This window comes from Parus major, chromosome 1A (assembly GCF_001522545.3).
Source record: "Parus major isolate Abel chromosome 1A, Parus_major1.1, whole genome shotgun sequence".
Taxonomy (NCBI): domain Eukaryota; kingdom Metazoa; phylum Chordata; class Aves; order Passeriformes; family Paridae; genus Parus; species Parus major.
The window spans coordinates 18,914,263-18,941,638 of NC_031773.1; the positions used below are offsets into that span (position 1 = coordinate 18,914,263).

The 27,376-nt window shown below is 40.4% G+C and overlaps 1 protein-coding gene across 3 annotated transcripts in view; it reads right to left on the minus strand.

The window, feature by feature from the left end:
* Window positions 1-27,376, minus strand: part of PLXNB2 (plexin B2) — a 250,246-nt gene that overhangs the window by 74,367 nt on the left and 148,503 nt on the right. For 2 of the 3 annotated variants that reach the window (XM_015628206.1, XM_015628207.3), the window contains exons 5-7: window positions 4,963-6,073; window positions 3,378-3,560; window positions 2,095-2,217 (exon numbers count right to left, since the gene is read on the minus strand). In XM_015628206.1, coding sequence (XP_015483692.1) covers window positions 2,095-2,217; window positions 3,378-3,560; window positions 4,963-6,073 — 1,417 coding nt within the window. Of the gene's footprint in view, window positions 1-2,094; window positions 2,218-3,377; window positions 3,561-4,962; window positions 6,074-7,996; window positions 8,006-27,376 lie in introns of those variants that run through there. The other variant, XM_015628210.1, reaches the window with a different exon arrangement.

Here is a 27,376-nt window from a genome sequence, read left to right on the forward strand (position 1 = left end):
AGGGGAGAAAGGGGAAAGAGGAAAGGAAGAGCTTGATTCTCACTATGGATCTTAACCTCTGTATTGTTTTTCCTTGTGTTTCTCTTGATCTAATTTCTTTTTAAAGAAGTTATAACCTACCACATCACCACTTCCACTTTGTTCAAGTGCTTATAGAGCCCAAGAAATTAATTTCTAAATGCTGGGGCAGTCTGCATCTGCCAGGTAGCTCAGCAGCATGCATGCCTGTCAGCACAGCCAGTTGTCTTTTTATTTACCTTTAACCATTAAAATTCACAAGTCAGGATTCTGATATCTCTATTCCCACAACCCACAGCAATGCCTAACCCAGAAGTACATGTTTCATCATTTATTCTTCCCCCCTCGCTTATGTCGCTTTGTTTCTCCCAGCTCCAAAGGCCTCCATTCTCCTCCTGTCTATCTGCTTCTAAAAGTGGGTGGGACTGCTCACTGTAATTAACTCCTGGAGATGACAGTAATGCAATGCCATTACAGAGCTCCCAACTTCAGCTATTCATATTTAAGCTAAACAGGTTTTGTAAAAGAAAACTATTATTCACATTATTCAGAAACTGCAGTGTCTACGAGAGCTACTTGGAAATTATTTAAGTAAAATCCTTCTGCAGAAATTTGCTGCATTCTAAACGTTTTGTGGTGATTGAATGATTTCGTTTGCAGGTTTTCTTGAAAAAAGTTGTCTGTTGTCTTTCTAAATTCTACCATTTCAAGCTGACCATCACCAGAAAGCTTGTCTTCCCTCAAGGTTGCTGCTATCTCTTACACAGCACACAGCAGCACACGCAGTAGCCTTGTGCAGACCTTGTGCAGGGCTTTTACATAATGTGCCAGTTTGTCAAATGGGGGGCCAGGCCACCCAGAGTTTTATGGACAATGTTGAAGCTTGGAGTTGTGTTCCAAATCTGAACAGAAGCCAAATGAGCATTATCAACAGCTAAAAAAACCCCAAAATAAAACAAACCAAACCAAACCAACCAAAAAGAAAAAAAAAAAAGAAAAGAAAAAGAAACCTCTCTGTCACACTGCCATATTATTAAATGCTTTATCAGTTGTTTTTCTGGCATTTTTTCCAATGTTGTTTCTTGCCTTAAAACCAGCTAGGCTATAACATTCCTGCAGCAGGAATTTGTATTAATCCTTTTATAAAACAGTCAGAAAACATTCTTCTTGTACTGTCTTCCCAAATACTCTCCTTTCACAGCCCCCTTATTCTCCCTGTGTTTGTGGTGTGGAGCATTTCCCATGTTGCATTCCATGTCACTGGCAGGGCTACAGATGGTCACAGCCTGTCACCCACCTTGTCCTGGAGAGCTGCTGAACAAAGTGTTTGAAGCTGGCAGCTCCAGCCTCCACAAAGAAAAGTGTCAGGACTACCCCTGGGGCTGGAGGAGAAATCTGCTATCCCTCTCATTTCCTACTTGCTTTTTTTCCTCCCCTTTTTTACATGCCCCCATTGTGCCTTCACCTTACAGCAAAAAGAAGGGGCCTAGAAGAGATTGCCCATGCCTTTCCTAGTGAAGTTGGACTTTTCCTCCTGTATGCAGTTCCAGCAGAAGCTTGAATGAAAGTTTTTCCTAAATATATAACTCTCTAACTCTCTCCACTGTTTCTTAGTTTTTGACACTAAGACACACAAAAACTACTGGTGGCTTTACAGATGTGTGAGTGTGAGCATGCCAGCCACCAGCATCCTGAATCCTGAAGTGCCCTTGAACAGATCTGTTGGCAGCTACAGCACCCACTAGTACCCCACGCATCCCACACCGAGCGCTAGGGCTACAGACCCTGAGGTGTGCTGGGGCCAAACATCTCCTCTTCATCCCTCTCACAGACCCTGTATGACAGCTCCAGAGGGGAACTCCCCATTCCCTGTCGCTAAGCATCCCAGATATTACAGTTCTCCAAGCCACAAGTCCATCAGCTTAGACTTCAGAAAGGTCTTCATACATACAGAGTAGGGGGGGTCCCACCAAATAGGGCAATTTCCAAGAGCAACTGGAAAATGTATAAATATCATGTTAAGCTGCAGAGAAAGTGAAAGATGGCCAGGTCCTTAATGCAAGCAGGACACGTTACCTTGTCTGTGGTCATCACATACAGATTTTCTTGGGTTTGATCAAGGACCAGGTCCTTCTTTACGGGTTTGTTTAGTTCGATAGTAAGAGAGCTGTACTCAGTTGCAGTGGATGACAGGAATACCTATTTTGTGGAAGAAATTAAAAGGTGGTTAATGTTGCCTTAAATATCATTATATCTGGCTACTGCTGTAAAAGACAATAAAAATGTTTCTAAAAATATATTAAGAGCAAAAGGAGGACTAAAGTGAATCTTCAAGAAAAACATTGAGGTGCTGGAGAGTATTCAGAGAAGGGCAACAGGACTGGTGAAGGGTCTGGAGTGCATGTCTGATGAGGAGCAGCTGAGGGTGTTCAGTCTGGAGAAATGGAGGCTCAGAGGAGACTTTAGTACTCTCTACAATTACCAAAATGGAGACTGCAGTGAGGTGGCTGTTGATCTCTTCTCACAATTAGCAAGCAAGAGGGAGAGAGAAAAAGGCCTCAATTTGTGCCAGGGGAGGTTCTGACTAGATATTGGAAAGTCTTTCTTCAAGGAAGGTTTGTCGAGTGTTGGAACAGGCTGCCCAGGCAGCATGTTAAGTCACCATCCCTGAAGATATTTAAAAGACATGTAGATGTGTCACTTAGGGACATAGACTCATAGAATCACTAAGGTTGGAAAATACCTCCAAGATCACAGAGTCCAATTACTAAACTAGCATCACCATGTTCACCACTAAATCACATCTCTATGCACCACATCCACATGATTTACCATGTGGTTTGGTGGGACTTGGCAGTGCTAGGTTTAAGGTTGGACATGGCCATCTCCTTCAAGCAAAAGAAGGTGTTTGGTGTTGTAATCTTCATATTTTAACACCACAAACATGTCAAGCCTTGAGCACCATACAACTAGAACTTATCAGAGCTTCAGCTTGGGCTTTATATGGCCACCTCCATTCACTGAACAGCCAGAAAGACTACAGAATGAAAAGTTGCTCTTAAACCAGTATGAGCTTGAATAGAGATAAGGTTAAAGCTGTTGTTAGATAACCTAAGGCTGTTTATATAAAGCTCTCGGTAGGTAAGTAATCCTTCAGGAAAAGTGCCATTCAGGCAATGCTAATTCAAACTGTGTATCAGATAGCTGAAGTACATCAGAAATAATGCGTCTTTTCTTTGAGATGAAAAATACCAAGCTCCAAGAGTATTTGCTCCAAGTATGAGATCTTATAAATCCCATTTTGACTTTTAGATCATAGACTTTTAAATACCTTCCAGTCTTTTAATCCAGTTGGTTACCTTAAGAATTTTACCATCCGATGTTCCCAGAAAGGCCACGGTGTGCCCGTTCTCCACAGCCACAGTGACAGCCGTGAGATTCATCCCTTCCTTTTGCAGCACCGGCTTCTCTACAACACCATTCCTACTGCCCAACAGGTACGGCAAGTGCTCGGAGCCACAGGGGAAATTTTTGCTTGCATTCTAATAAGGAATAGCAATACAGAATGATGTTAAACATTCAGATCACTAATTCCTAGCTAAGAATGAAGTGAAGTCCTATTACTAGACAACATAAGACCCCTCAGACACTGAAGAGTAGGAAGAGAGAAATGGATTTTCTGTGCATTTGCCCCCAGCCAACAGGCAGTAATCAGACAGCAGCCTGTTAATTGAGAACTGCTTCCACACTTTCACTTTCCAGGAGACACAGGGAGGGAATTTTTTTTTGGTTTCTGTTTCATTATAGCAGCAGTTTCATAATAGCAACAGTTTAAAAATTAACCAGTTGGTTTAATTAAAATGGACATGTCATAGAGACTGGTTTAACCAACTTTGCCTTGAAGACTGCTTTTTAAATTGCTGTTTTGTTACTTACTTTGCTGCATTCCATCAAAAATCAATTCCCTGGCAACTGTCTCATGGACTTCAACACATTCCCTCTTCACTGCGCTTTAATCCTCAGCGGCAGCAAGAGCCACCAGAAGGAAGTTCATTCACACCTTGCTTTTCCTACTATATTTAGTAACAAAACTATTTTTCTGATCTGAAATCCACACTTTCTTTTTGTCAGGAGCCACGGCCACTCGTCACATTCACGATTTCTGTGTTTGATGCTCACCCCATATGCAGGGTACTGCAGCAAGTAACACTGGTGGTTCAAAGCCAAATGTGTAATTTTGACTCATCAGCACTACTGACTTACTGTGTGGGAGAAGGCTTCAGTCTCACACGATGAAGGATTATGAGTCAACACCAAAAAAAGGTTTTTCCATGCCCTATCTCTTCAGCTGTTCACTCCTCTCCCTGGACTATAGCACACCACTTCCCAAGTTGTGCTCAAACAGCTGTTTATGCAAGTGTGTACCTTGCTCAGGCTGGCAAATTAAGCCATCCTCCTAAAAGCTGGCTAAGTTATTTTTAAGATGATTCAGTTTCTCAGCCCAGTTTAGTGTTGGCTGCAGTAATGAATGAGTGGCATGCACAAGTGGGGCTTGGGAATAGAGTGCTGTGGGCAAAACAATCATAAAGCCAACAGAGATAGTTACAGTGATCACCCAGAAGCTGGTCATGGGAGTAAAAAATCCCTGTATTTGACTCAGTAACTCCCATACCAGAAGGATCCCTTTAAAAGAAATGCACTTAGGAAAGCAATGCTTATCTTAGAAAGGATTTGATGTTCTCTCAAACTGACTCAAAATTTTGTCATTTCTTACTTGTCCACAGCCCTGCCCAGCCACATTACATTTCTACAGTGATTCCATCTATTGAGTTTTCAGTCATCTTAATATAGTTTAGCTCAAAGCCTCCTTAAAACATGTAGTTGTATATCTCCCATAAACTGTAACACAAATGCTAAAACTAATATTTATATTATTTATATTACCAGTCCATGTAATGCACACGGGTTTTCTGCTGAAAAAAGTTTGTAAAATGAGCTGGTATTCTTTTTAGTGTAGCAATCATTCCGGTTTTTTTCCATCTTTTCATTGATCTGACGCAAGGAAAACACACACATAGCAGATTTTAGAGAGCTGTCATCTTTGTTCACTTTGCTGAAGAGTGCAAGAAGAATTTTGTCATCTGAGGGAGTATCTGCAGGTTGTCCCTGCTGAGCCATGCTCTCAGCCAGTTCTTTTCCAGGGGTAGTGACGTAAGCAGAGTGACAGTGGTCATAGGCACCATCATCATCTTTGCAACCCAAGTCCATTTCAAAGTAGGAATAATAATGGGCATCATCTTTGCACAGACGTGCAATCAGTGTGCGGTTGTTGACAGGTTGTTTCTCTTGTTGATTAAAAATAAAATAAACATAATTTTTATCCTCAAAAACTGCCACGAATTGTTGTGTGCTTGATGAGTGATAAGCTGACTTAACAGCTGCTGAGTCTGTATACATTTCAAAAATGTCTTTCCCATCCCTGGCGTAAAGCTGCCGAGTGCTGATTATGATCCCATTGTCATTTGGTCCATTCCCTTTCCCAACAAACAGCACTTGGTCGTTATTCAGGGAAGTGATCAGTCCCACAGTTGATACATTCTCATCGTTGCTTGCCACGAAGGACTTTTCTCCACTACTGTCTACGTAATACTTCTCATCACTAATGTTTTGTAGATCTCTGATGGCACAGATTCCCTTAAAAAGGCTTCCACATACCACAGTTGTATTATCCGCCTTGTTCAGCAACAGCAATTTGTTGTAATTGTCAGTCAGTACGGCCTCTTTACATTGATTTTCATCAATGGGAGGTGTGCATTTTTTGTTGTCCTTTCTTGGACCTGTTTCTACAGATCTTATTACTTCCAGGTTTTCTGTAAGCTGATACAGCGCATTTACCACTCCCAAATAGATTATCCCAGTGTCATTATCCACTGTTAGATGATTTAGCTCTGTAGCACTCTGAAAAAATTTCAGTTCCTCATTTCTGGATAAGGTGACACAAAAACCGCTCAAAATGGTCAGTGTCCAGATCCATAAAGCCATTTCTATGTAGTACCTGGAAAGGGAAAGAAAATAACATGAAACATACAGAAAAATACAATTTACACACAACCTAGAAATGTGGAAGTTTTTCATGATTTAAATACACTTATCCTTGTGCAGAGGTAGACAGCACGAAGATTATGGAAAGCCTCAAATCCCGTTAATTACCTATCAATTTAATCTGTTGGGGAAGGATTTAACAAAGTCATATGTCTAAATGGTGACCATATAACCAATTACATAATCAATCATGTGATAAAGCAGAATGAGAACAGCCAATTTGAAACAACATGGAAGGACAAAATGTAGTGGTGTTTGTTCAGACAGCATCATGCTGTGTCAATTATTTACTCCTGAAATTTTAAAAATAATTTGGAAAATCATAGTTTCGGGTAGCTCCTCCTTAAGAGGTGGGGGGGAATTTATGTAAAAGTCTTTGAACCAGTTGGTACTGTGGGCTTTCCCCAGACAGGGAAAAACCTTCAACTGGGTACAAGCAAGGCTGGGTCTGGCTGCTGATGCTTTTTGAGAAGGTGTTACACTAATCCTTCATTGATATGAAGCCAGAAGATGGTATACCGACACCTTAATATGCAACATTGCCTTTGACTGCTAGTATGCATTAAGGTCCAACACTTCCATTCACTAGAGCACTGCTACTTAATAGTTTCAAATCTGTCTTAAGAACATCACTTAAAATTTTTTGGATTATGATTCTGTTACTTTTTATTTTTTTAAAAATCTTTTTCAGAATTGTTAGTTCCCAAGTAGACTTCCTGGCTGTTTGGAATTTCTGCAACTTGTTAACAGGCGTCTAAATTTAATCTGAAGACTTAAAAGAGGAGCTCTCTGCTGACTCCCTAAGGCCTGAAAATTTTGTGAATGTTTTCTCAAAGTGCTTAGTTCTGTGAGCAGAAAACAAAAGGTGGCATGCTTGGACACATTGATGTTAGGGGGAAAATATGAATACTGTTTGTAGGAAGATCAAATATAATCCACCATATTTTCATTTTCAAAGTAATCCATGGGATTCTTTAAATGTGATGAGGAAAGAACCTGTAAATTTACAGGGAATCTCAAGTTAAATCTGAAAATATCTGGATTCTAAATAGAAAGGAAACACATAAAAGACAAGAGAAACATTTAACAAAGCAATCTAACAGGCAACAGTCTCATAAGAGGAGCAAAAGATCATGACATACCAAAACCAGAAACTGAAAAAATAAAAACTAAACAAATAAGAATAAAGGAACCATGCTCCTTTGTCACCTATTACTTCTGTTTTGGCAAGAGCAATAGACACTGGTGCGATGTGAAAGAGAATGGCTGAATCATCATTTATACTAGATAACTAAGACTAAATGTTAACAAGCTGGATGTAAAAGTTTGAACAGGGAAGGAAGGACTTTTGTTGTGAGCATAAGCCATCTGTGAGCTTCCCAAACCACCTCAGCACTGCCAGCAATGCGTAAAGACAATGCCTGTCCTCCAGTATTTGAGCACGTTTTGTTCCTCTATGGAGAAAATGCATGTGCAATGGTGAGAACAACTGTCCCAAAACCAGAGTGAACTGAACTTCTAAATCCCAAAAAAACTACTAAATGTAACTCAGGATAAATAAAACACTAACTTCAATCTTGTTTTGCTGAAGCTCCTATCATGTACCAATCTGAGCAGCTAGCTACAAAATGATACCAAAGACAAGAGAGTACGTCACCACCAGCACAAGCTGCACTTTCTAATGATAGATTGAGTTCCTATGGCAGTGACCAAGAAAAGGCTAAGAATTATAACCTATTCTCCAGACACACAGACTTTAGTACATGCTTTGCAATGTAATGAAGTGATGGGTCTCTTTACAACAACAGTTGACTTGCTCTAAGGAATCCAGAATTCATCTGAATTCTTCTCTTCTTTTCTTATTGCTCCCAAGGACTTCACTTTTCCAGCTCTGATCCCACCTTACTTCACCATTGCTAAGTGATGTGATAATGCTTGTCATCTAGTTTCAAATATTATCCCTTACAGTTATCTGCAGTGAAATAAAAAAACAGCTTGACACTCTACTACAGTGCTGTTTCATACCAGTTTTATCATTCTATTATCTCTTGCACAAGGATCAAACACAGAATTGAGATTGATTTGTTCCTGCTTTTCTCAAAAGGTAGTTCTTTTTAGATTATTATAATCTCTGCTCTCAGTCAAAGAAACCCCCATAAATAGCTCTATTTACAGAGTATGTAATCCAAATGAATGGAAAATAATTAATCGTACCTTAATTTTTGTACTCAGTTCACCTCCATGTTCCTGTATTTCAGTGGATTGAACAACCCCATTCTGTCCATTGGTGGCACCCAGGATACAAAGGCTGCATTTGTAATACTCCTGCCTTTGTCCCAGAAGAACGAAGAGTCTTGCTGGTCCATGCCAGAGCCAAAATTTAAGAAAAAGTACATTTTGCATGTCTAAACCAGTCTCTTAGAGGAGTAATTAATTCTCTGTATAAAAATGGGTAATGCTTCCCTGCTAACATTTTCTGCCTTGTTTACTTATAAAATTTTTGACTTAAATTATTCAGAACTACATGCTCTCTCCATTAATAATGCCTTATCTTTGTTTGTTTACTTGTTTGTTTTTGTTATTTACTGCTATCATTCATGTCTCATGCCAACCCCATCAGATCAGCTCAGATCTCTATGCAAGGTAACAGTTCATCATTCTCTGTACTTATTAGTTTCATTTTCCATCCTCTCTCCAAAGCAAATAGTAAACAAAAATTAAATACGCTATGAAGAGATTCAGAATTAAACTCTCATTCACTTATCAAATAGAAGGCTTAAGAAAATTTAAAAAGCAAATAAAATGAAATTATATGAACTGCAACCACAGGCCACTTTCACCTGATTTTAATTTAATTGGGAAGAAGCAGCTGGAAGAATCCTATGACCAGCTGATGTTATACAAATGACAGTGCTGCTATTAACACAGATGCTGTACTGAATTAGATGCTCTGGGAATGTACCAAGAAGCAGTCTCCTGCTGTGAAAAAATTCTGTTTTAAATGAACAAGTTGCAGAAACACAAGAGAAAAGGTGTAAGAAGCATAGGCTGGAGCCTGGAATCCATGATGTTCTACACAGGAAATATATTTCCAATGGCTTAATCACATACTGTATTTACACACAGGTCTGGGTGGCTTACTCTAAGTCATGCCCTGCCCCTGAGAGCTGCCATACACCCTCCACGCTCAATTTCCACTTAGTTTTTAGCCCTTAGCACAGTCAGGATAAAAGAAGACCAACAGAGTTTTTGCCCACATATTTTTATTTTTCCTCTCTCAAAGCCTTGTCTCCATCTGGCCTCTTGTCCCCCCTACTGCTTCCTACAAGAAATATGAAACTCTAGAAGTTATATGCAGGAAACACAGAGCACCCAGGAGAACACTTCATACAGGGGAACTGCCACAAAGTGACACCATATTAGAATCACACAACTGCCAGAGCTCTGCTCCACAGAGATCAATTTTAAAGTTAGTACCCATAACTTTGTATCTTTTTACTCATGCAAGACCAATAACCTTAAATAACACCCAATTCTTCAAAAGGCATGCAGAAAAAAGGAGCATCTGTAATCCACAAGCACAAAGTGAACTTCAAATTGACTTCACATTATTATAAACAACCCTAAGAAGCAGCAGTAGTGCCATGCTGACGTGGACTTGGCAGGTGTTGTCTTCCTTCAGTGTAAAAGTATCTTTTGTGCCTGAACAGAGGAATCTTCAACATTTCAGCCATTACCCGTCACTTTAGCCTTTGATGTATCTTTAGCTTTATGCTAATTAATTTCTTACATTTGCTTCAGCTGAAGTGAAAGAATATCAAATTTTGCCCGGAACTGGAATAACAGAATTAAAACAAGTGTTGTTCCCAAAAAACAGTGGACAAGAAAATCTTCAGTGAAGGAATAATCTCACCATTTTAGCTTCTGTGGTGTTTTTGCAGAGTATTTCTTCATTAAACACACATATATATTTAATTAAACCCTGCTATGTCCTCTCATCCAGACAAATTTTTTTTCCTTGAAATTCTGTTTGAGAGACAAGCACTTCTGGCAAGAAAGGCACATACTGATATGCTTTAACAGCAAGAGATACAGAAAACTGTGGTTCTCCCAGAAAATATTCCCCTATTCAGAGGAACTCCAAAAGATGTAAAAGACACTTAAGCTGGAAAAAATTTTGGTAAAAAAGACTCAAAAATTCCGATCTAAAAAAGGTTAAATCCAAAGAATGTGCTCCAAAGGGATAGTTACTTGGGGAAAGATGAATGAAATTCTCCTCTCATTTTGAGTAACTTTTTAGCTTTTATTAAGTGTGCCACAGGTTGAAAAGAACTCAGCTTTCAGTTTTGCCTCAAAGGAAGTCAAAGCAGAAACTGGAGAATGTATTAGAAGCAGGGGATGGACATATTTTCAGTCTGGATTTCAAAACTTCTACTTCTGCATGAACTGTAGATAAAGTAAACTCTTCTTCAGTTACAATTTTTACTACTATTTCCTAAAACAAATGAGTGATGGAGCTCACTGGCTCAGAGAATGAATCACCTGAAACAACACTGCAAGATTCAAATCCATTTCCCTAGAGCATGGCACCATAATAGAAAGATTTTGGAGAGAGAGGAACAATTTTGTTGGTGTACTATGCCACACATGCAGAATTGGGAGAACCAGTGAGAACAGTGATCACTGTGATGGTGTCCATCCCTGTAGCTGTGACAGTTTGCTGATAGCAGATGGGACCTGTGGGTCAGAAAACTGTGGGAGGTCATGCTGTGGAGACTGAGAAACAATATCCACTTCATTAGATGTTGTGATAGCCCATACTGCTCAAAAGGAGTAATTTTCCTTCTCTTTCACATTTCAAAACACAATTTGCTAAGAGGTACAGACCATCTTCATATGGAACAAAAAATCCCACCAGGTCAAACTGCCTGTAAACTGGTAACATATGGACAAATAATTTAATTCTGTTTCTATTCCTGGTGTGGAAGACAAAAGTTTTGCTTGTTTTCACAAGACAAATTTTCAATTTTTTAAATTTTTTTAAATTTTTTTTGTAATTTTTAATAATATTTCTTTTTTTTTTAAAATATATGTAATAGTCATATTGATACACATCTTCTGTTACAAGGACTAACTGAAAATTATGGATTTGACAAGGAAATAATGAATGTTATACCCTCAGACCCTGTTCATTCTGTTGGTGTTTTCCTGCAGTCCCTGGGAAAACAAATGGAAGACACATGGAAATACATATTCAGGTTACTGAAAAACAGGGTTTCTTATATCAAGAATAAGCTGTGATGCCCACCAAATCACTCTGTCACTCCACTCCATGGCTAAACAGGATGAGAGAAATATGATGAAAGGATCAGGGGTTGAAATAAGGACAGGGAAATATCACTCATCAATTACCATCACAGGTAAAACAGCTGCAACTTAGGGAAATTACTTTAATTTGTTGCCAATTAAAATCAGAGTAGGATAATGAGAACTGATACCAGTTTGAAAAACCTTTTCCCCACACCCTCCCTTTTTCCTGGGCTCAACTTTAGTTCCAAGTTCTCTACTTTCTCACTGCAAGCAGTGCAGAGAGGTGGGGAATGGGAGCTGCAGTCAGTTCATCTCATGTCTCTGCCACTCCCTCCTTGTCACACTCTTCCCCTGCTCCAGCATGTGCTCTGCCCCACATGAGACAGTCCTTCATGGTCTTCTCCAAAGTGATTCCTTCCCATGGCTGAGGTTCTTCATGAACTTTTCCAGAGTGGATCCTTTCCACAAGGTGCAGTTCTTCAGGAACAGACTGCTCCAGTGCAGGTCCCCCACAGGGTTACAAGTCCTGCTAGCAAACCTGCCCCAATGTAGCTCCTCTCTCTCCAAAGGCCACAGGTCCTGCCAGGAGCCTGCTCCACCATAGGCTTCCCACAGGGACACTTTCTCCTTTGGTGTGGGGGCTGCATAGATCTCTGTTCCCCTGTGATCCTCCATGGGCTGCAGGGTCACAGCTGCCTCACCATGGGCTGCACCATGGGCTGCAGGGGAATCCCAGCTCTGGTGCCTGGAGCACCTCCTCCCTCCCCATCTTCCTTCACTAACCTTGGTGTCTGAAGAGTTGCTTGTCTCACATTTTTTTACTCCTCTCTCCTGGCTTCTGTTGCACAGTAGTTTTTTCCCCTTTTTAAATCTGTTATCCCAGGGTGTTACCATCATTGCTGAGGGGCTTAGCCCTGACCAGTCTGGGTCTGTCTTGGAGCAGGCAGGCACTGGCTCTGTTGGACATGGGGGAAGCTCCTGGCAGCTTCTCACAGAAAACACCCTGGTAGTCCCCATTACCAAACCCTTGCCATGCAAACCCAATATACCTATACCATAGTTTCATTTGTCAAGAATGAGCTGTACTTTGGCCTGAGGAGGAGTAAATCTATATCTTGTGCCTACATCATCAGCAGAGGCCAGCAGTGTCTGGGAGAGGAGAGAATGTACTGCATGCTTCCCCTGGGAAAGGGGCACGAGCAAGAGGATGTTTCCATCACTCTGGAGACTCTCATCTTTCAGAAGATCTGAGATATCAGCAGCAAAAAGGGGTCAGATAACTCACTGCCTGAGATAACCCATTAACCCAAGCAGACACCGTGGCATCCCACAGCCTGATTAGCTGGCAGCTCAAGGTTAAAGGGATGCATTTGAAAGGATGAGGAAATGTTGTATGAGCAAGATGATCCAAAAGGAATTTTAAGGAGGTTTTTTGACTTTTGCTTACATCCCTATCAACCTTCACACAAGTTAAAAAGATGAGTTTTGGGAACCTGTACCGCCAATCATTTACCAAAGATCACCAAATCTTTCTCGCATTTCACAGCCTTCAGAGGGGTAGGGAGGGGCTTAAACAGGGTATCTCATCCAGCTCTAGTATCCCTGGCAACTAAAACAGTATTGCTGCATACCACCAAGCCAAATAGAGATGTTTTCTCCCACCTTGGAAAAGGTTTCTCCAGGCATGGCAATTGAATTAACAGCTGAGGAACACAACTGCCTCCTACAGTAAGTTCTATATCCATTAGCATCCCAGGATACCTATGACAAGGACTCTCATGTACCTTAAGAAAAATTGGCAGGATTGTGTCAAAAGTTTAAGAGATGTAAACAGCTAGAAGATTCAGAGTTCATATCAATAATTATGTTATTAACTTCAAGCTAAATTAATAACACTATTAGTAGTCTGAATCAAAACCTTTCATCCATGCACACCTGAACTTTGAAGTATTTAATATTCTGATCCAGATCCAAACTCAGAGCAAGAGGGAGCCATGTGAGCCTTAATTTTTCAACTAGGAGTCACTCAAAAGAGCATTAACAGGTAATGAGACTCAGAAAATGCATACTTAAAAACTTTTGCTATTGCACTCCAGAACTTCCAATAATGTCCTGTTTCTGCAGCATCAGCAGGTAAACAAAAAAAGAAGAGTAACTCTTTGCAGATTTATATGCACTCTTCGAAGCAGAGACTTTAATGAATTCCCTGGTTCACTTCAGTCACACCTGCCAGTGTTTTGATTTTGAAAATCTTTTACACCATGGATTCTGCCATAGGCCAAGTACAGGTTTTTTGGCTGGTCTTAGGACTCTAAATAAAATTTCTTTTCAGTGAAAATACTTTCCAGATTTTACAGTGCCAAGCAGCTTAAAATAAAAGTCAATAAAAACAGCTGCTGTGGAGAGACCTCTTTTGACAGCATTCACTACCAGCAATTACAGATTATAAACCACTCTGAGACAAGGTTAGCTTATGCCAGAAAGGTCTCTTTAAATATTATTTTTTATTATGAAGACAAGTGTTCATGTTATCATCCTAAATCAGAGGATTTCACATTCACAGCCCCACTAATGCAGGCAGGAGCACACACAGAGAACCACTGAAGAAGCAGACCTGCATTCACACCTTCCTGGACCACACCTCCCATTCGGCTTGGGCCTCTACATTCATCCCTCCATCTTTTCTCCATTCTCTCAGTAGCAATGAAGCACTCATTTTAATGAGGCCTCACTTTCTCAAGTGTTACAAAGATGTAGTTGATCTGCAAGAAGAGCAGCTGAGTGACCCGTTTAATAGCGAACAGCTGACTTGTCCGGAATCTGAACCCAAAGAATCCTCTTTGACCTGCTTTGTGATTCTGTTGAAGCCATGAGATCTCCTAATGAACAAAATTTAAGATTTTATTTTTATCTACAATCTCACTGAGCATTCACCCCAGTGATGGCCTGTGGACTAACACCCAGCTGAATCAGTCTGCAGTCAGGACAGGGTTACAGGCCACTCCAGACCCTCCCAGAGTTGCTTACACTTTTACACTACCTGATCCTGCAAATGGCCAAATCTAATTTGGCTGTAAGTGTAAGCACCTGCTGCAGCTGCCTGAGCTTCAAGGGGGGGATGACTTCCTGCAGCAACCGCTCTACAAGGCGGCCACAGAAGCCCAGCAGAGCAGGGATGCCTCATGCACACTCACCAGCTCCATGTAAGGCCTAGTTTATTTTACCCCTTCTGCAACCCAGGGGGAAAAAAAAAATTCTTTTCTTTTTTGCTGGTGAACCTGCAGAAAATGAGAGTCTGGAGCATGGGAAGGAGAGCCCAGGGAGTTAGGATAGTGCTGATTTCCTGGCTTTCCTTGCACTAATAAGGGTATTACAGCACAAGGAGAAAAATGCATTTATACTGATAGTAAAAGGAGACTCTGTGTCACCAGCTCCATGCTACAACAACGAATTGCTTGTTTTCAGTGTTATAAGGTCATCTTCAAGGACTGGTTTTGGACTTCCCCTGGAAGAAGCCAGAAGGGAGGCGGATTTTCTTCCAGTGTGGGGGAATCTGAGCACGACCATACAGAAACAAACACTAAGTATTCTGGCCCCTTCCTTGCCAGAACCAGTTCCTCCTTGTAATTAACCTTGCAATTAACCATTTATCACGTACACAAAGAAATACCGAAGTCGAAAGGACACTTCCAGCTTGTGTGAATTCAAACTGGGAGTTTACAGGCAGGCAATCGGTCTTGCCGTCCTCCTCGAAGCTGAAGCACCGAACCACGCTCCGATGTACAGCCCTTTGCAGCTGCACCAGCCCCCTGTGTCAGCAGCTTGAACCTGCATGTACCCCTTGCTGACTTGAGCACAGCCAGAGGACAGCTGCAAAGAGCCAAGGGTTTCCTCACTAAGATATGACGGTACACAACAGCACACAGACATTTAAAGCTATGCTGAATTTTGGTACGAGGCAGAGCCAACATTTTTGTCTTCCTGTTATATTACAGTGTTATAGGGCTTAATAGAAGGATTGTGTATAAACTGCAATGATAATGCCATATGAAATTTATCCTATAAATCAGTGGGGTAAATAAATTTTAACCCATAAATGGTGAGTAATTAATGAAGCTCCATGCAAAAAAATATTTTCCTTCCAATTCTACCTCTCACTTGGTAGTGTGTCTGCTGTGTGATTCCCTGTCTCATCACCATGCTGTCTTCTTATACTCCTGTTTCTCTTTATTTTGTTTTTGTATTTGGGTTTTGCAGATTCCTGCATTCTTAATTTTCACGTATTTATCTGTCTGTGCCAGTGGTGTATCCAGGTCTACTGAGACATGGGACAAAAGCCCTATGAAAATGGGAAGCTATTGACCACTCACAATAGAGTACTACAATATACATTGTACTCAGGCAGCTGATAATGCAAGCCACAAAGAGAGGGGTGGATGGGGAAAGTCTTGAAATGGAAAGTTTATTGATTGTCAGGAGCTAAGAAATACACAGATGAGGAATAGAGAATTTTCCTGGCTCCTGCTGCTAGAGATAAATCACAGGTGTTATCTGGTTTGTCTTTCCTGAAAAATTTTCAACTTTCATTTGGACCATTTGTATCCTTACATTGGTGTTGCTCATTTTGATCACTGAGATTAAAGTGAGTTTTTTTTCTCTCTGTCCTTCAAATTAATGTTCATGACAGCTTTTAAAAAGCCCTTTTATTTTTCTTGCCTTACACATCTTTTCTCATCTTCTTACAGCTCCTCCTCCCCCCACCTTCTTACTTTCTTTTTTTCTTAGGCACAGCCTCCAAGTTTTCCTCTCTTACGGTTGCTGCTACAACTGCCTGAATACTCTCGTGTAAAGTCTCAGATGACAAAGTAGGAGGTAGAAGGAAAAAAAAGGAGGAAAAATAAAGGAATAAGAATCTCAGGTGATTCTCAGATCTCAATGGGGATATCAGACATACTCATTGCCTTATTGACTTCCTATTTCTTTTCAAACCTCACCTAGAAACACCTCTTTTGTTTCTTGACTGCTTTCTCTTCTCTTTTTTCCCCCTACTGCTTTCTCAGAAACAAGAAAACCACTATGAGACATGCTCAACTTGGTGGCACCAGCTGATACTCTCCATACTCAATGTTTGCTCCTGCTTGGGGAGTGAGAGGGAATGAATGTGCAGAGATGATGCTGAATGAACTGGAGTCCTGCCTCAGGGAGCCATGAAAAGGCAGCGGTACCTGATGCAGATGGAGCCACCCAGCAGAAACAACAAACTGGGGGGCTGCTTCTGCTCATAAACAGGTAATTCCTGCAGCTGACAATGGAGCTGGGAGAAGATGGAGAGACACACGACAACAGGGTAGAAACAGCTTGGAGAAGCAGAGGCATAGCAAGAAAGGGCACACAGTAAATATTTGGTAAGGCTTTTAAGGGGAGATGAGTTGAATAGAATCCACAAGAAAGGTGCCTGCAGAAAATTGAACACCATACACCATATAACTGGTTAAGGACAAATATAGAGCAGGCTGTATGTTCCAAGTCACATTTGATTGCACTTATTCATTTATCTATTGTGGATTTTGGCTGCTACAAGCAGAAAAAAAAAAAAGGTAATTGCAGCATTTTCACTTGTGTTTAGCTTTTCCTGGTGTGTTGTTGTTCTTGTTTTAATAAACACACAAGGCTCATCTAAATGAATGGAGTGTCCATGGCTCTAACAGCACAGTGCTGACTTGTGCTGATCCAATCTGCCTGTGCAGACACTGTGTGCACTTCTATGTTTTTATCCATTGTATTTCACTCCAAACCTACATAGCTAGTTAACCAGTAATTTGCATGAACATGACAGCGTCTACTATCTACTTAAGGGCCTGTCAGCAAAAGAACTGTAAAATCCCCTTCTTATGGATGGGTAACATGTTATGCACATAAACATGTGTATAAAGTGTGTTTTCCTTGTTTCAGAAGTGTCCAACATAGGAACACTTATTTCAAAACAGAAGCATGATAGTGTGCATGATTAAAATGTATTGCTGCCTATTTCACACCAGTCTCTGTGTAACCTCTCCAAAACAGAGGTCCTTCCTTTAAAATTATAAGTCATCAGTCATGCTGAACACAACATTACAACCTCCACAGAACAGCTCTAACACAGACAGATGCAAATAAAATCAGTCAATTGTCACAGGTAGACTCAGAAACCATTCCAATTGAACTTGCCAGCTGGGCCAGGACCTGTCATGGCCTGCATTGAGGGCTCTAGCAGATGATACATAAACTTACTGAGAATCAGAATGGTTTGAGATGGAAGAGACTTTCAAAGATCATCTAGTTCAACTTCCCTGCTCTGTGCAGGGACACCCGCAATAGACCAGGCTGATCAAAACCCCTTCCAGCCTGGCCTTGAATACTTCCATGGGTGGGACACTCACAACTTCTTTGGGTAACCTATTGCTATTTCTCACCAGTCCCATCATGAAGAATTTAATTCTTATGTTGAATCTAAATCTATCCTCATTCAGCTTAAATCCATTGCCCCTTATCCTGTCACTAGATGTCCTGGTAAAAAGCCACTCCATTTTTCTTATGAGTCCTCATTAAACAGTGATCAGGCCTCCCCACTCCTATAGAGTGCCATTTTTACTTGGAATGTTGCTGCCCAGGAAGTGTACATTCATGTATGATCCTTTGTGCCCCCAAAATATCATAGATCTAAGTCTCACAATGTGTCTGCATAATTACTCGTCCCAGATTCACAATTTTCTCTTGTTTCCTCAAAGGCTTTCGAGAAACACAAGTTGCACTTCTAAAGATCAGAGGATGCAATCTGAGATGCATGGAAGTAAATAGTAACAGACAAGCAGACCAGCCCTTCCACTCCTGCTATCAACAGCCCACTGGTTGGAGCATTTGTTTATCTGCCTGCTGATTGCATGATCAAACCATTCTCAAATAGTAGTTTAACCTAAAACAACTGCAAGATTCAGAAATGTATCTTTAAAAAGAAAAAGAAAAGGAAAAAGCCCTCTTGTTTGTGCTGAACATAGAGCATCTGGTTTCAGTTTCCTAACACTCAGAGCTGACTCTTCCTAAGAACTGGTAACTCTAAATCCTTCGCCTTTGACTGAGGAACTGGGCTGACCATGCTCAAACAAAGGAGCAGCAATTTCCAAACTTCTGGCAACACAGTGCATGTTTAACTATTGTTTAAACTGGTGCTGCTAAAGCATCCCTGTGAAAAAAACACATGACAAAAGATGTGAACCCGCAAGTAAAGCCATGCAAACTCTCACTACTTTCTTAGCAGAGGAGCTGCAGGACAAGTTGGGCACAGCATTTGCTTCACACAAAGTCCTGCTTATGATGATCCCCATTCCGTTGTGTTTTGAAGTTTGAATAAATGCAAAAGTATGTCTTGTGAAACAGCCAGTGCTAACAAGTGGAAAAGAGGTCTCCACCAAAACTGCTGCTGCAGAGCACAGTGGAATTCTCATTGTAACAAGATGAGTTTCTTCTATATGTTTGTACTAGGATGGGGAGGTCACTGCCGCTCAGCAGCTGGTGGGAACATTTTTCTTCTCACTGCTACGAGCATTTGGATACATGAGTTAGCAGAGCCAATGAGGGCCAGCTACACTTTACAAGGGGAATAGAGAGCAGTATAAATCCTCCTCCTTGCATGGCCAGTTTCATCCCACAAGACTAATTATTCAGGCAGCCTCCAAAGACTTCGGTTGGGCAGCTTTTATCATGCATCTTCTGAGCTCTTAGGCTAAATGTTTCTTTTACAGCACACAGTGATGTGGTTAAAAGGTCTAAGCCAAGTATATTTTACAGTGTTTGCTTTGTACATTAGATACTTTGGTATATATATACATATATATATATTTCAAATACAGTAGCTGTTCCATGTATTTAGAAATTTTGTACAGTAGATAAAATCTAAATTCAAACACAGTTACAGTTTCTGTTGGAGAATATATATCTAGGAAAGTCTTCAAACACAGTCACATATATAAACACTTTCAACTGTTTAAAAGCAAATAAGCTGAAAATTTGAAGGGCTATATTAAGACAAAGTTTATTGTGCTGAATGTGTGAGGATAATAAAAAATATGCCTGAGAACAAGATGTCATTGAAAACAGAACCTGCATTTCTGCCCAAATAAAAGAAGGGCAGTCAGAATTCCAGTATTTAATGTATATGTTCTAAAACAATTATTTGGATAGCCTTATTTCCAAGGAACCATAATGCATAGCTCAGTTGTTCCAGGAACACTTCCAAATTTATGTATTGTGTGTCAAGAAAGAACAAACTATTATTGCAATAGCAGAAAACTGCAAGTTTTTGTTCAGGCTGCATATTTTACAAGAGAAGTCCATCTGTAGACTCAAGTAAAAAGGAACAATTTTATGGGCTAGTTTATCCTGTAAAATATTCTCCCTAATCCTTGTAAAAATATACTTCATGCTAATCCTTCTGTCTGAAACCATTTTTGCAGACAACTTAGAACATTTCTATCACATTTTATTAGCTTTAAGCTGATCTAATTTACCTGGTTTTCATCAGGTTTATTAGGAACTGTCTAGATATCAGATTTTTATAGTTGATCTGGTCTTACATAAACTGCTCAAACTGGTATATTTTAATTTCCCAAGTGGACATCTGTCTTCATCTGCATCTTGTAAAGTGCTAAGTACCTTCCTGGCCCTAATTAATTAGGAGCAATGACCTATGCATCAGGTAGTAATAGCATCCAATTAATGGAAATGTATAATGTAAAGTATTATCAATCACATCACAGCACAGAGGTATTTGCCCATTTGTGCTGCATGCCCTGGACAGGCTGTACCAGGGATCTGCAGCCACCACAAAGTGCTAGCACAGGATTAGACTCCCCCCAGCCCAGGCTTTTCAATGTGAATTTCTAAAGACACTCAGAGGCTAATACTCTGTGCATTTATGACTGGCACTGGAAACATGTCTCCAAGCTTTACACCATGGAACTCATGGCTGTAGGATAACCAGGAGGCTCCTGGTTAGGTTCTGTGAGGCTAGAACTTGCTGGGCTTTGAAGCACTGTTGGAACCTTCCCTGTTGCATGCTTTGCCCCTCCAAAAAAAACCTGTAAACCTGTCTGAGAGGACAGAAATCCCTTTTCAACAGTTTTTGCCACACATTTTACAGGGTCTGTGGAGTCACACCAGAGGAAGCTTCACTTCAAGCATAAATGACTTGTATATGCTACTGTATGCTTTGCAGATGTTTGTTTTAATAAAATCTACCATCAAATAGCTATCCAACATATCCCATAGGAAACAACAGAAGTTGCATGTGAGCATCTGAACACAGATTTCTCACTAGCTTTCTGCAGTACTTGAATGATGACAAAGAAAAGCCAGTAGGAAACTCAACCCCTACTATTCTCCATTTGTTTGACGGGCAGGCATGAACTGTAACTGGCAGAGAGATTAAGAAACTAGTTACTAAAGTACTGAAATGTAAGGATATCTGAGGTTACGAGGAAAATTCTTCAAGTATATCTGAAATACATGCTTGCTTGCTCTGAGAAGTCAAGTAACAGCAACTCACCAAGAGCTAGAGCAAGGAGGCTACTGCACCATGAAGCTGAGCTACAGTCTCCAGGCAGAGTACTGGAGTACAGTGATTTTATTCCTTTGCAAATGATGTGAGACACACGGGTGGAAAATGTTACATAAAATGAGAACTCATTTCATGGCAAAATCCAAAAAACCAAAACAAGCACCCAGAAAGCTCCAGTACATTGCTAAAATCAGCTGCAGTTTTACACTTTCCTTAAAGTTTTGGGTAAATATCTTCAGGCAGAAAAATCACAGGCACTTCAGACAGAAATGTGTCTTTCCACTTAGCTTTCAAACTGGATTATCTATAAAGGACAACTACTCCCCTTTGGCTGACCCCTGCTTACAGCAACTAGGAGAAGATCTGAAGTCCACCACCACTTCCAGCTCTCCTACCTTATAGGGAGGAAGATGGAAACAGGACTCTGACTATCCTTCTGGTCTCCATCACCAAAAGGGTTTACAACAGTGGCCTCTTGGCTTTAGGTCTAACCATACAAGGCCATTATAAAGGGCATGCAAGAGCACTACTTCCATGCTTTTACAAAGAACTGTGGCTGTGAAGTAAGGAAAATTAGACCACACTGCTCAGCATATGGCCAGCCATTCTACCCTTCCTGCTAACTTGATGTTTGAAAGCACCCTCTGTCAACAAAATGACAAGAAATTCTTACACAGCTTCACCCACTGATTTCATGACAGCACTGATCTACCACCTCTAGAAAAAAAACCCAAAACCCTAACATTTTTTTGCCTCAATGTTCATAGATTTGCACTTTTCCTATGGTGTTATGTGTAGCAGTCTGTAAAAGTATAATTAGATGAGCATGCTTGCTGAAGTTTTGACTTTACCTATACTTGACTCATCTGTTTTTAAAATAAGATTTTGAAATAAGGCACTTAAATACTTTAAAGCCAATACTTAACATTTAGATTTGTTTAGACTGAATAAAAATATTTATTTAGTCATAGTTAAGCTTATGTCAAATGAGTATTCAGCTAAATTGATATAATCATTCAGTAACATTAAACCAACTTGGGAATTTCAGACAAGCATTTAAAAAATAAAAACATTAAAAATGCACAAAGATTTGCAGAAAAGAATGAAATGAGAACATGGTAAGTGTAAGCAATTTACTTTTTAGCTCTCTAGAGAATCTGTCCCAACCTCTGGGAGAACCCACAGCCCAGTACAACCACCCAGAAGACAGAGCTATAGGGAAACTGTCTACAGAGTTGAATGGGGATAAGAATTGCCTGTGTTGGGTGCATATGCTACTTCTTTGAAATCATTGACCCTTGATGCTAAAGATAGTAACACTGGTGGGATTCAAATACTCCAGACATTTATGAAGTCCCTCTCACTTTCTGGCAAAGAATTTAAACTGTCTCTACTTGCTCTGTAGTGCCTTCAACAAGAGAGGCAGTGGTTTAATATTAAAGGACTGCAAATATTCAAACTGAGGAAGTTGTAATTCAAGGAGCAAAGGAAGGTCACTGTGCTCATCCTCACTAGTATGTAGAGCATGCTCACTGCCAAAGGAAGAACTAAGGGAGGATCCCTACCTCTATACAGGAAAGAAAGAAAATAAACCAGCAAGACAGCTACACCAGATTTCAGAGACCACTGCTCCATCTGAACACACCTGGGAAAAACAGATCAGTCTCCATTAGGTGGTTAAACAAACATCTACTCTCAGAAACAGCTACTCAGCAAGACTGGTGTTTACTTTTTTGACAAAGTTCCTCAATGTCTTTCTTATTTCTGTTGTAATGTCTTTCTTATTTCCTTCCCGTCTAGGACCACTGACAAAGCAGTCTATCACTGTGCTAGGCAGCTGATTTCACTGTACCAGGCAACAGAAACACTGCATCACAATCCAGCATCTGCAGCCCTGGTCCCTTTTGCACAGCAAGCACAGCTCACAGAGTTTGAGGAAATGCACTAGGTATCTTATGGATGACAAAAATGTAACCTTTTTATTAAGGTCTGTATTAGCCTCTAAGGAGAAGTGTGAGAGGGAAAAAACCTCTTCTTGAAAGAGGCAACCACCTTTGTCTAGATGAATCAATGGTCCTGTACCCCTTCCATCACTGCATCCATATGGGATGGCCATAAACCTGCTGTAGATGCATGTGGAGAAACTTCATTTCTGGTACATGTCAGGACTCTTTTACACATTATGGAGTCCTATAACAATATTCATATAAAATGACCACAATGATCTAGGTAGCCAGACAGGAATCAGCACTTTTATTAATAATGCTTTATTTCAACTTACTGGAACTGCTATTTGATTTATGAAGTCCTTTGCAAGCTTCAGAGTGATTTGCACAAAATCACTATGATCTGTACTGAATGAGTTGGGTGACATAATACCTATTGTCCTAGCATCACCACCCCTATCCAACAGATCTTTTGACATATGACCTTGTCCAATTAAATAAACAGAGCAATTTAGATAGGCAGAAGGCAATTATTAGGGTTGGATGCTGGCCAGCTAACTGAAGCAGGAGTACCATTTGTTAAAAAAAGCTTTGTGTCATTCAGCAAATTTAATGACTGGAAGCTTTCAAGAAGAGTTTTGGACTGTACTGCATCCAGATATGAAACAACCAAATGTATGGTGCTCCCTTCATACCACAGCAGGTGACGTTTGTAAGGTTTGTGCAAGACTGCTTCTTTCAAAAAGATGCCTGGAAATAAATAGCTTTCTAACCTGCTTCCTTCTATTCCTAATTATCTATATCTTAGCAGGACACTATTTATTTGAACAACAAATAAGTAAACAAGGAATCAGGGCTGTGTTACTTTCACAACTTCTTTTTCATACTGGGGAATTGTCAAATACCCTTTCTTATTAAAGGATTTCAGCTATTTTTCACTAAATTATTTGTCAGGGCTTCTGTTTTTTTAATGGAAGCTAGAGCAAGAGGAAAGAGGACAGTGAATAATAGCATGATCACATAAGTCACTTAACTGGTGCATGACCATTACTACCAAAACTATATTCCTGCATGGTAAAGCCTTGATGACAGAGCCCAGCGAACAGCAGAGGAAAGGAAAAGGTCTTGTCTCTTCGGTGCAATGCTGGATACTTACAGACATTTCTTTTTTTTGTATTTTAACTAACCTTTTTTCTGTATAAACACGAGATCTATCACATGGTCATTTCCCACTGAGGTTCTCAAGCAAGCCTGTGCCAGTGCTTCCCTATCCCAGCTACCCAAAGGACTTCACTGCGAAAAAACCCTGACCTCTTCCAGAGAAAACAGGATGCAGCAAGAATGAATTAAATGCTTGTAAGGCCCTCATCCTATCTGAGCACCCTTTCAAATCCCAGCCACCAGTTGGCCCTTCACTGAGCTTTTTGTTCCTGGCATGTCTGAAAGGGTCTGAGTATTAGTTTAGACCACTCTGGTAAGTTATTCTTCAAAAGCCTTTTTAAGCCTGCCTAATTGCATTGAAACTTTTGTACTAAACCTGCCACTGCTAAAAATATCTTCTAATACTTTTTATTTTAGACAGAATGCCAGCTTTATGAAATTGTTGAATGGTCTGGGTTGGAAGGGGGCTTCAAAGACCACCTAGTCCATCCCTCCTGCCACGGGTAGAGACCTCATCCAATAGACCATACTGCTCAAAGCCTCATTCAACACGGTCTAGAATGCTTCCAGGGATGGAGGATCCACAGCTCCTCTGGGCAACCTGTTCCAGTCTCACCACTCACAGAAAAAGATTTCTTTTTCATATATCCACTCTAAACTTACCTTCTTTCACTTTAAAACTGTTTTCCCCTGTCCTGTCACTACAGGCCATGACAAAATGTCTTTCTCTGTTTTTCTTATAGCTCCTCTTTATGCAGTAGAAGGCTGCTATAAGGTGGCCCTGGAGCCTTCCCTCCTTCAGGCTGAACAGTCCAAACTATTAGCCTATCTTTCCAGCAGAGGTGTTCCAGTCCTCTGACCATTTCTGTGGCCCTCCTCTGGACCTGTTCTAATGGGTCCACATCTTTCTGCACTGAAGACCCCAGAGCTGGCCACAGAACTCCAAGTAAGCTGCATTTTGAATGCTGTTTCCTTGTTGCCAATAACCTCCCTGACCCAGAGTGCAGATGCTCCACCTGTCTTTCCCACATCTGGCCATTCAAAAAAACCACTCACTGACAGTATACTTCCAGTGTTCCAGCTGCCTCCAAGGCAACTCTCCCTGCCCCCTCTAATGACCTTCTTTCTTGTACACTGAGCACAAATATGTAAGATTTTCCATTTCTGTACCCCATGCTGTGGAAAAAAAAAAAAAAAGGCAAAAAAAAGCTGGAAGCTGTTGCAGCCCTGGCTTCAGGTCTGTGCTGAAGGATGCTGGCCTTCATTCTGTCCCTGGGCTATGCCCCTTCAGAAAACCACTATTTTTTATCTTGTGATAAGACCCAAGGGCCCAAGTGGGACCCAGAACACAGACGGAGCCCAAGGTCAATATGTAGGCAAACACAGCTTGCTCATGACTGATGAGCAAATGCCACGTCCCTTGTCCCTTTTGAAACACCCCTCAGCACAAGCCGTCCCCAAACAAACACTCCATTTACATGCCATTTAATAACATCCCAGTGTAAATGAACAGCTACCACAAGAAAGTATTCAGCTCTACTCCTGAAATGATTTTTGTAAAGTTCTTTCTCCCCCACTCAGCAATGATCTGGACTAACTAAAGAGAAGCCAGCTTCCTGTTCAAAGGAACGGCCCTTCCGTGTCCATTGGCACACCTCAATGTTAATGGTATTTAAGCCATGCAGGCACCATAAAGATTTGAGATTCCACGCAATTAAACACTGATACATGAGGAAAATTATCCTTTTAGCAGATTACTAACAGCACACTGGCTTCTGTTGTCCACATGGGATCTTGAAAATTGACTGCCTGCATGGAACTCAACATTTTCTACCACTACAGAAATGGTAGAAAACAATTATTGATAAGTATGAAACTGTGGAACCATAAAGGCCCCATGTATAAGACCATTCTAAGGAGAAAGAAATTTTAAAAACTTCCAGTTTCTCCTTTTTTTTTTTTTTTACCTTGTTTGCACAGCTGGAAATTAATTCCCTGCTGTTCCATATTTCCTATGCTGATTACAAGTGTTGCCTACTGCATCATTCTCTTCAAGGCCTGGATTTTCTAGGTGAAAGCATCACTAGAAACAACAGGGCTGAGGTAGTGAAACGGCCAAATTGAACAATTCTTACACGAGTGGTAAAATGTATTTTTCCCAATAACATTTTATACATGGCAGAAATTGTTTTTCCACATCAAAGTCAAGACACAGTCAAATAATGAGTTGGTGCAAGAACATCAAGGATAACACATTTACATTTTTAGGAACAAACAGACTTGTACCAGGCAATACTGGGTATTAATTAGCACCAAAACATGCTTTTCTGGGAAAGGTTCTGAAGACCTTTTTGACCTCCTTTCTCTGCCCTCAGAAGCTGACAGAATCAAGTATTGCACATGTTGAGAGAGCTACACATATCAGCATGGGAAAGGAATCAGAAGCTTCTCACATCTCACTTTCTCATCTATGAGAAACTTTAAAGTAGTCATAGTCTTGTCCTTATTTTAAGAATTGTGTTTTAGAAATGAAAGGAGCCCGCTGGTTTTTGACTAGAATTTTTCTGCCTAGTAGAGGTAAGCAGTAAATAACCGTGCCACTAGCTTGTACAAAAATGTAAGCAATCTAATTTTAGTGAGAACGGCAAAGGAAGATAAGTACACTGGGTTCAATTAATGCTGATGCTAGAATTTGTAGTAGGAAGTCAGCATTTCTTAAAACTTTGTTCATAGCGAGATTCCATGAGCTCCCAGTTGTTTTATCCTGTTTATGTTAACTATTCTGTCAGAGTGGTGACCCACATAATGTCCACATTTTCCTCTTAGAGTTACAGTTAAACATAGGGCTCAGGTACAAGATTTTTTTTACTTCGAGCATCCCTGTCTACTGCATTTGATGTTCAGAGGTTGCTTATAACCACATCATGCCCAATAAGAATTTTTTTTAACATTAAGTTTAAAAAAAGTCTCATCTTGATGAAATCTTAGGAATGTGACTCTTCCAAAATGCACAAATATTCTTTCCAGTCCTGTTTTTTAAATATTACATTTAAATATACAAACAGGAAATTGAAATAACCCTTGAACTTTTGCTTTAGTTAGTCTTAAAACCTGCTGGACTCTGTCAGCATATACAGGAATGTTTCAACACCTCTTGATCTGCTGAAGCTCTACTCTCTATAAATGGAATAAAATATATGGTATCACTTAAAATATTACTTATTCTTTCAGAGTTTATTTAATTAAC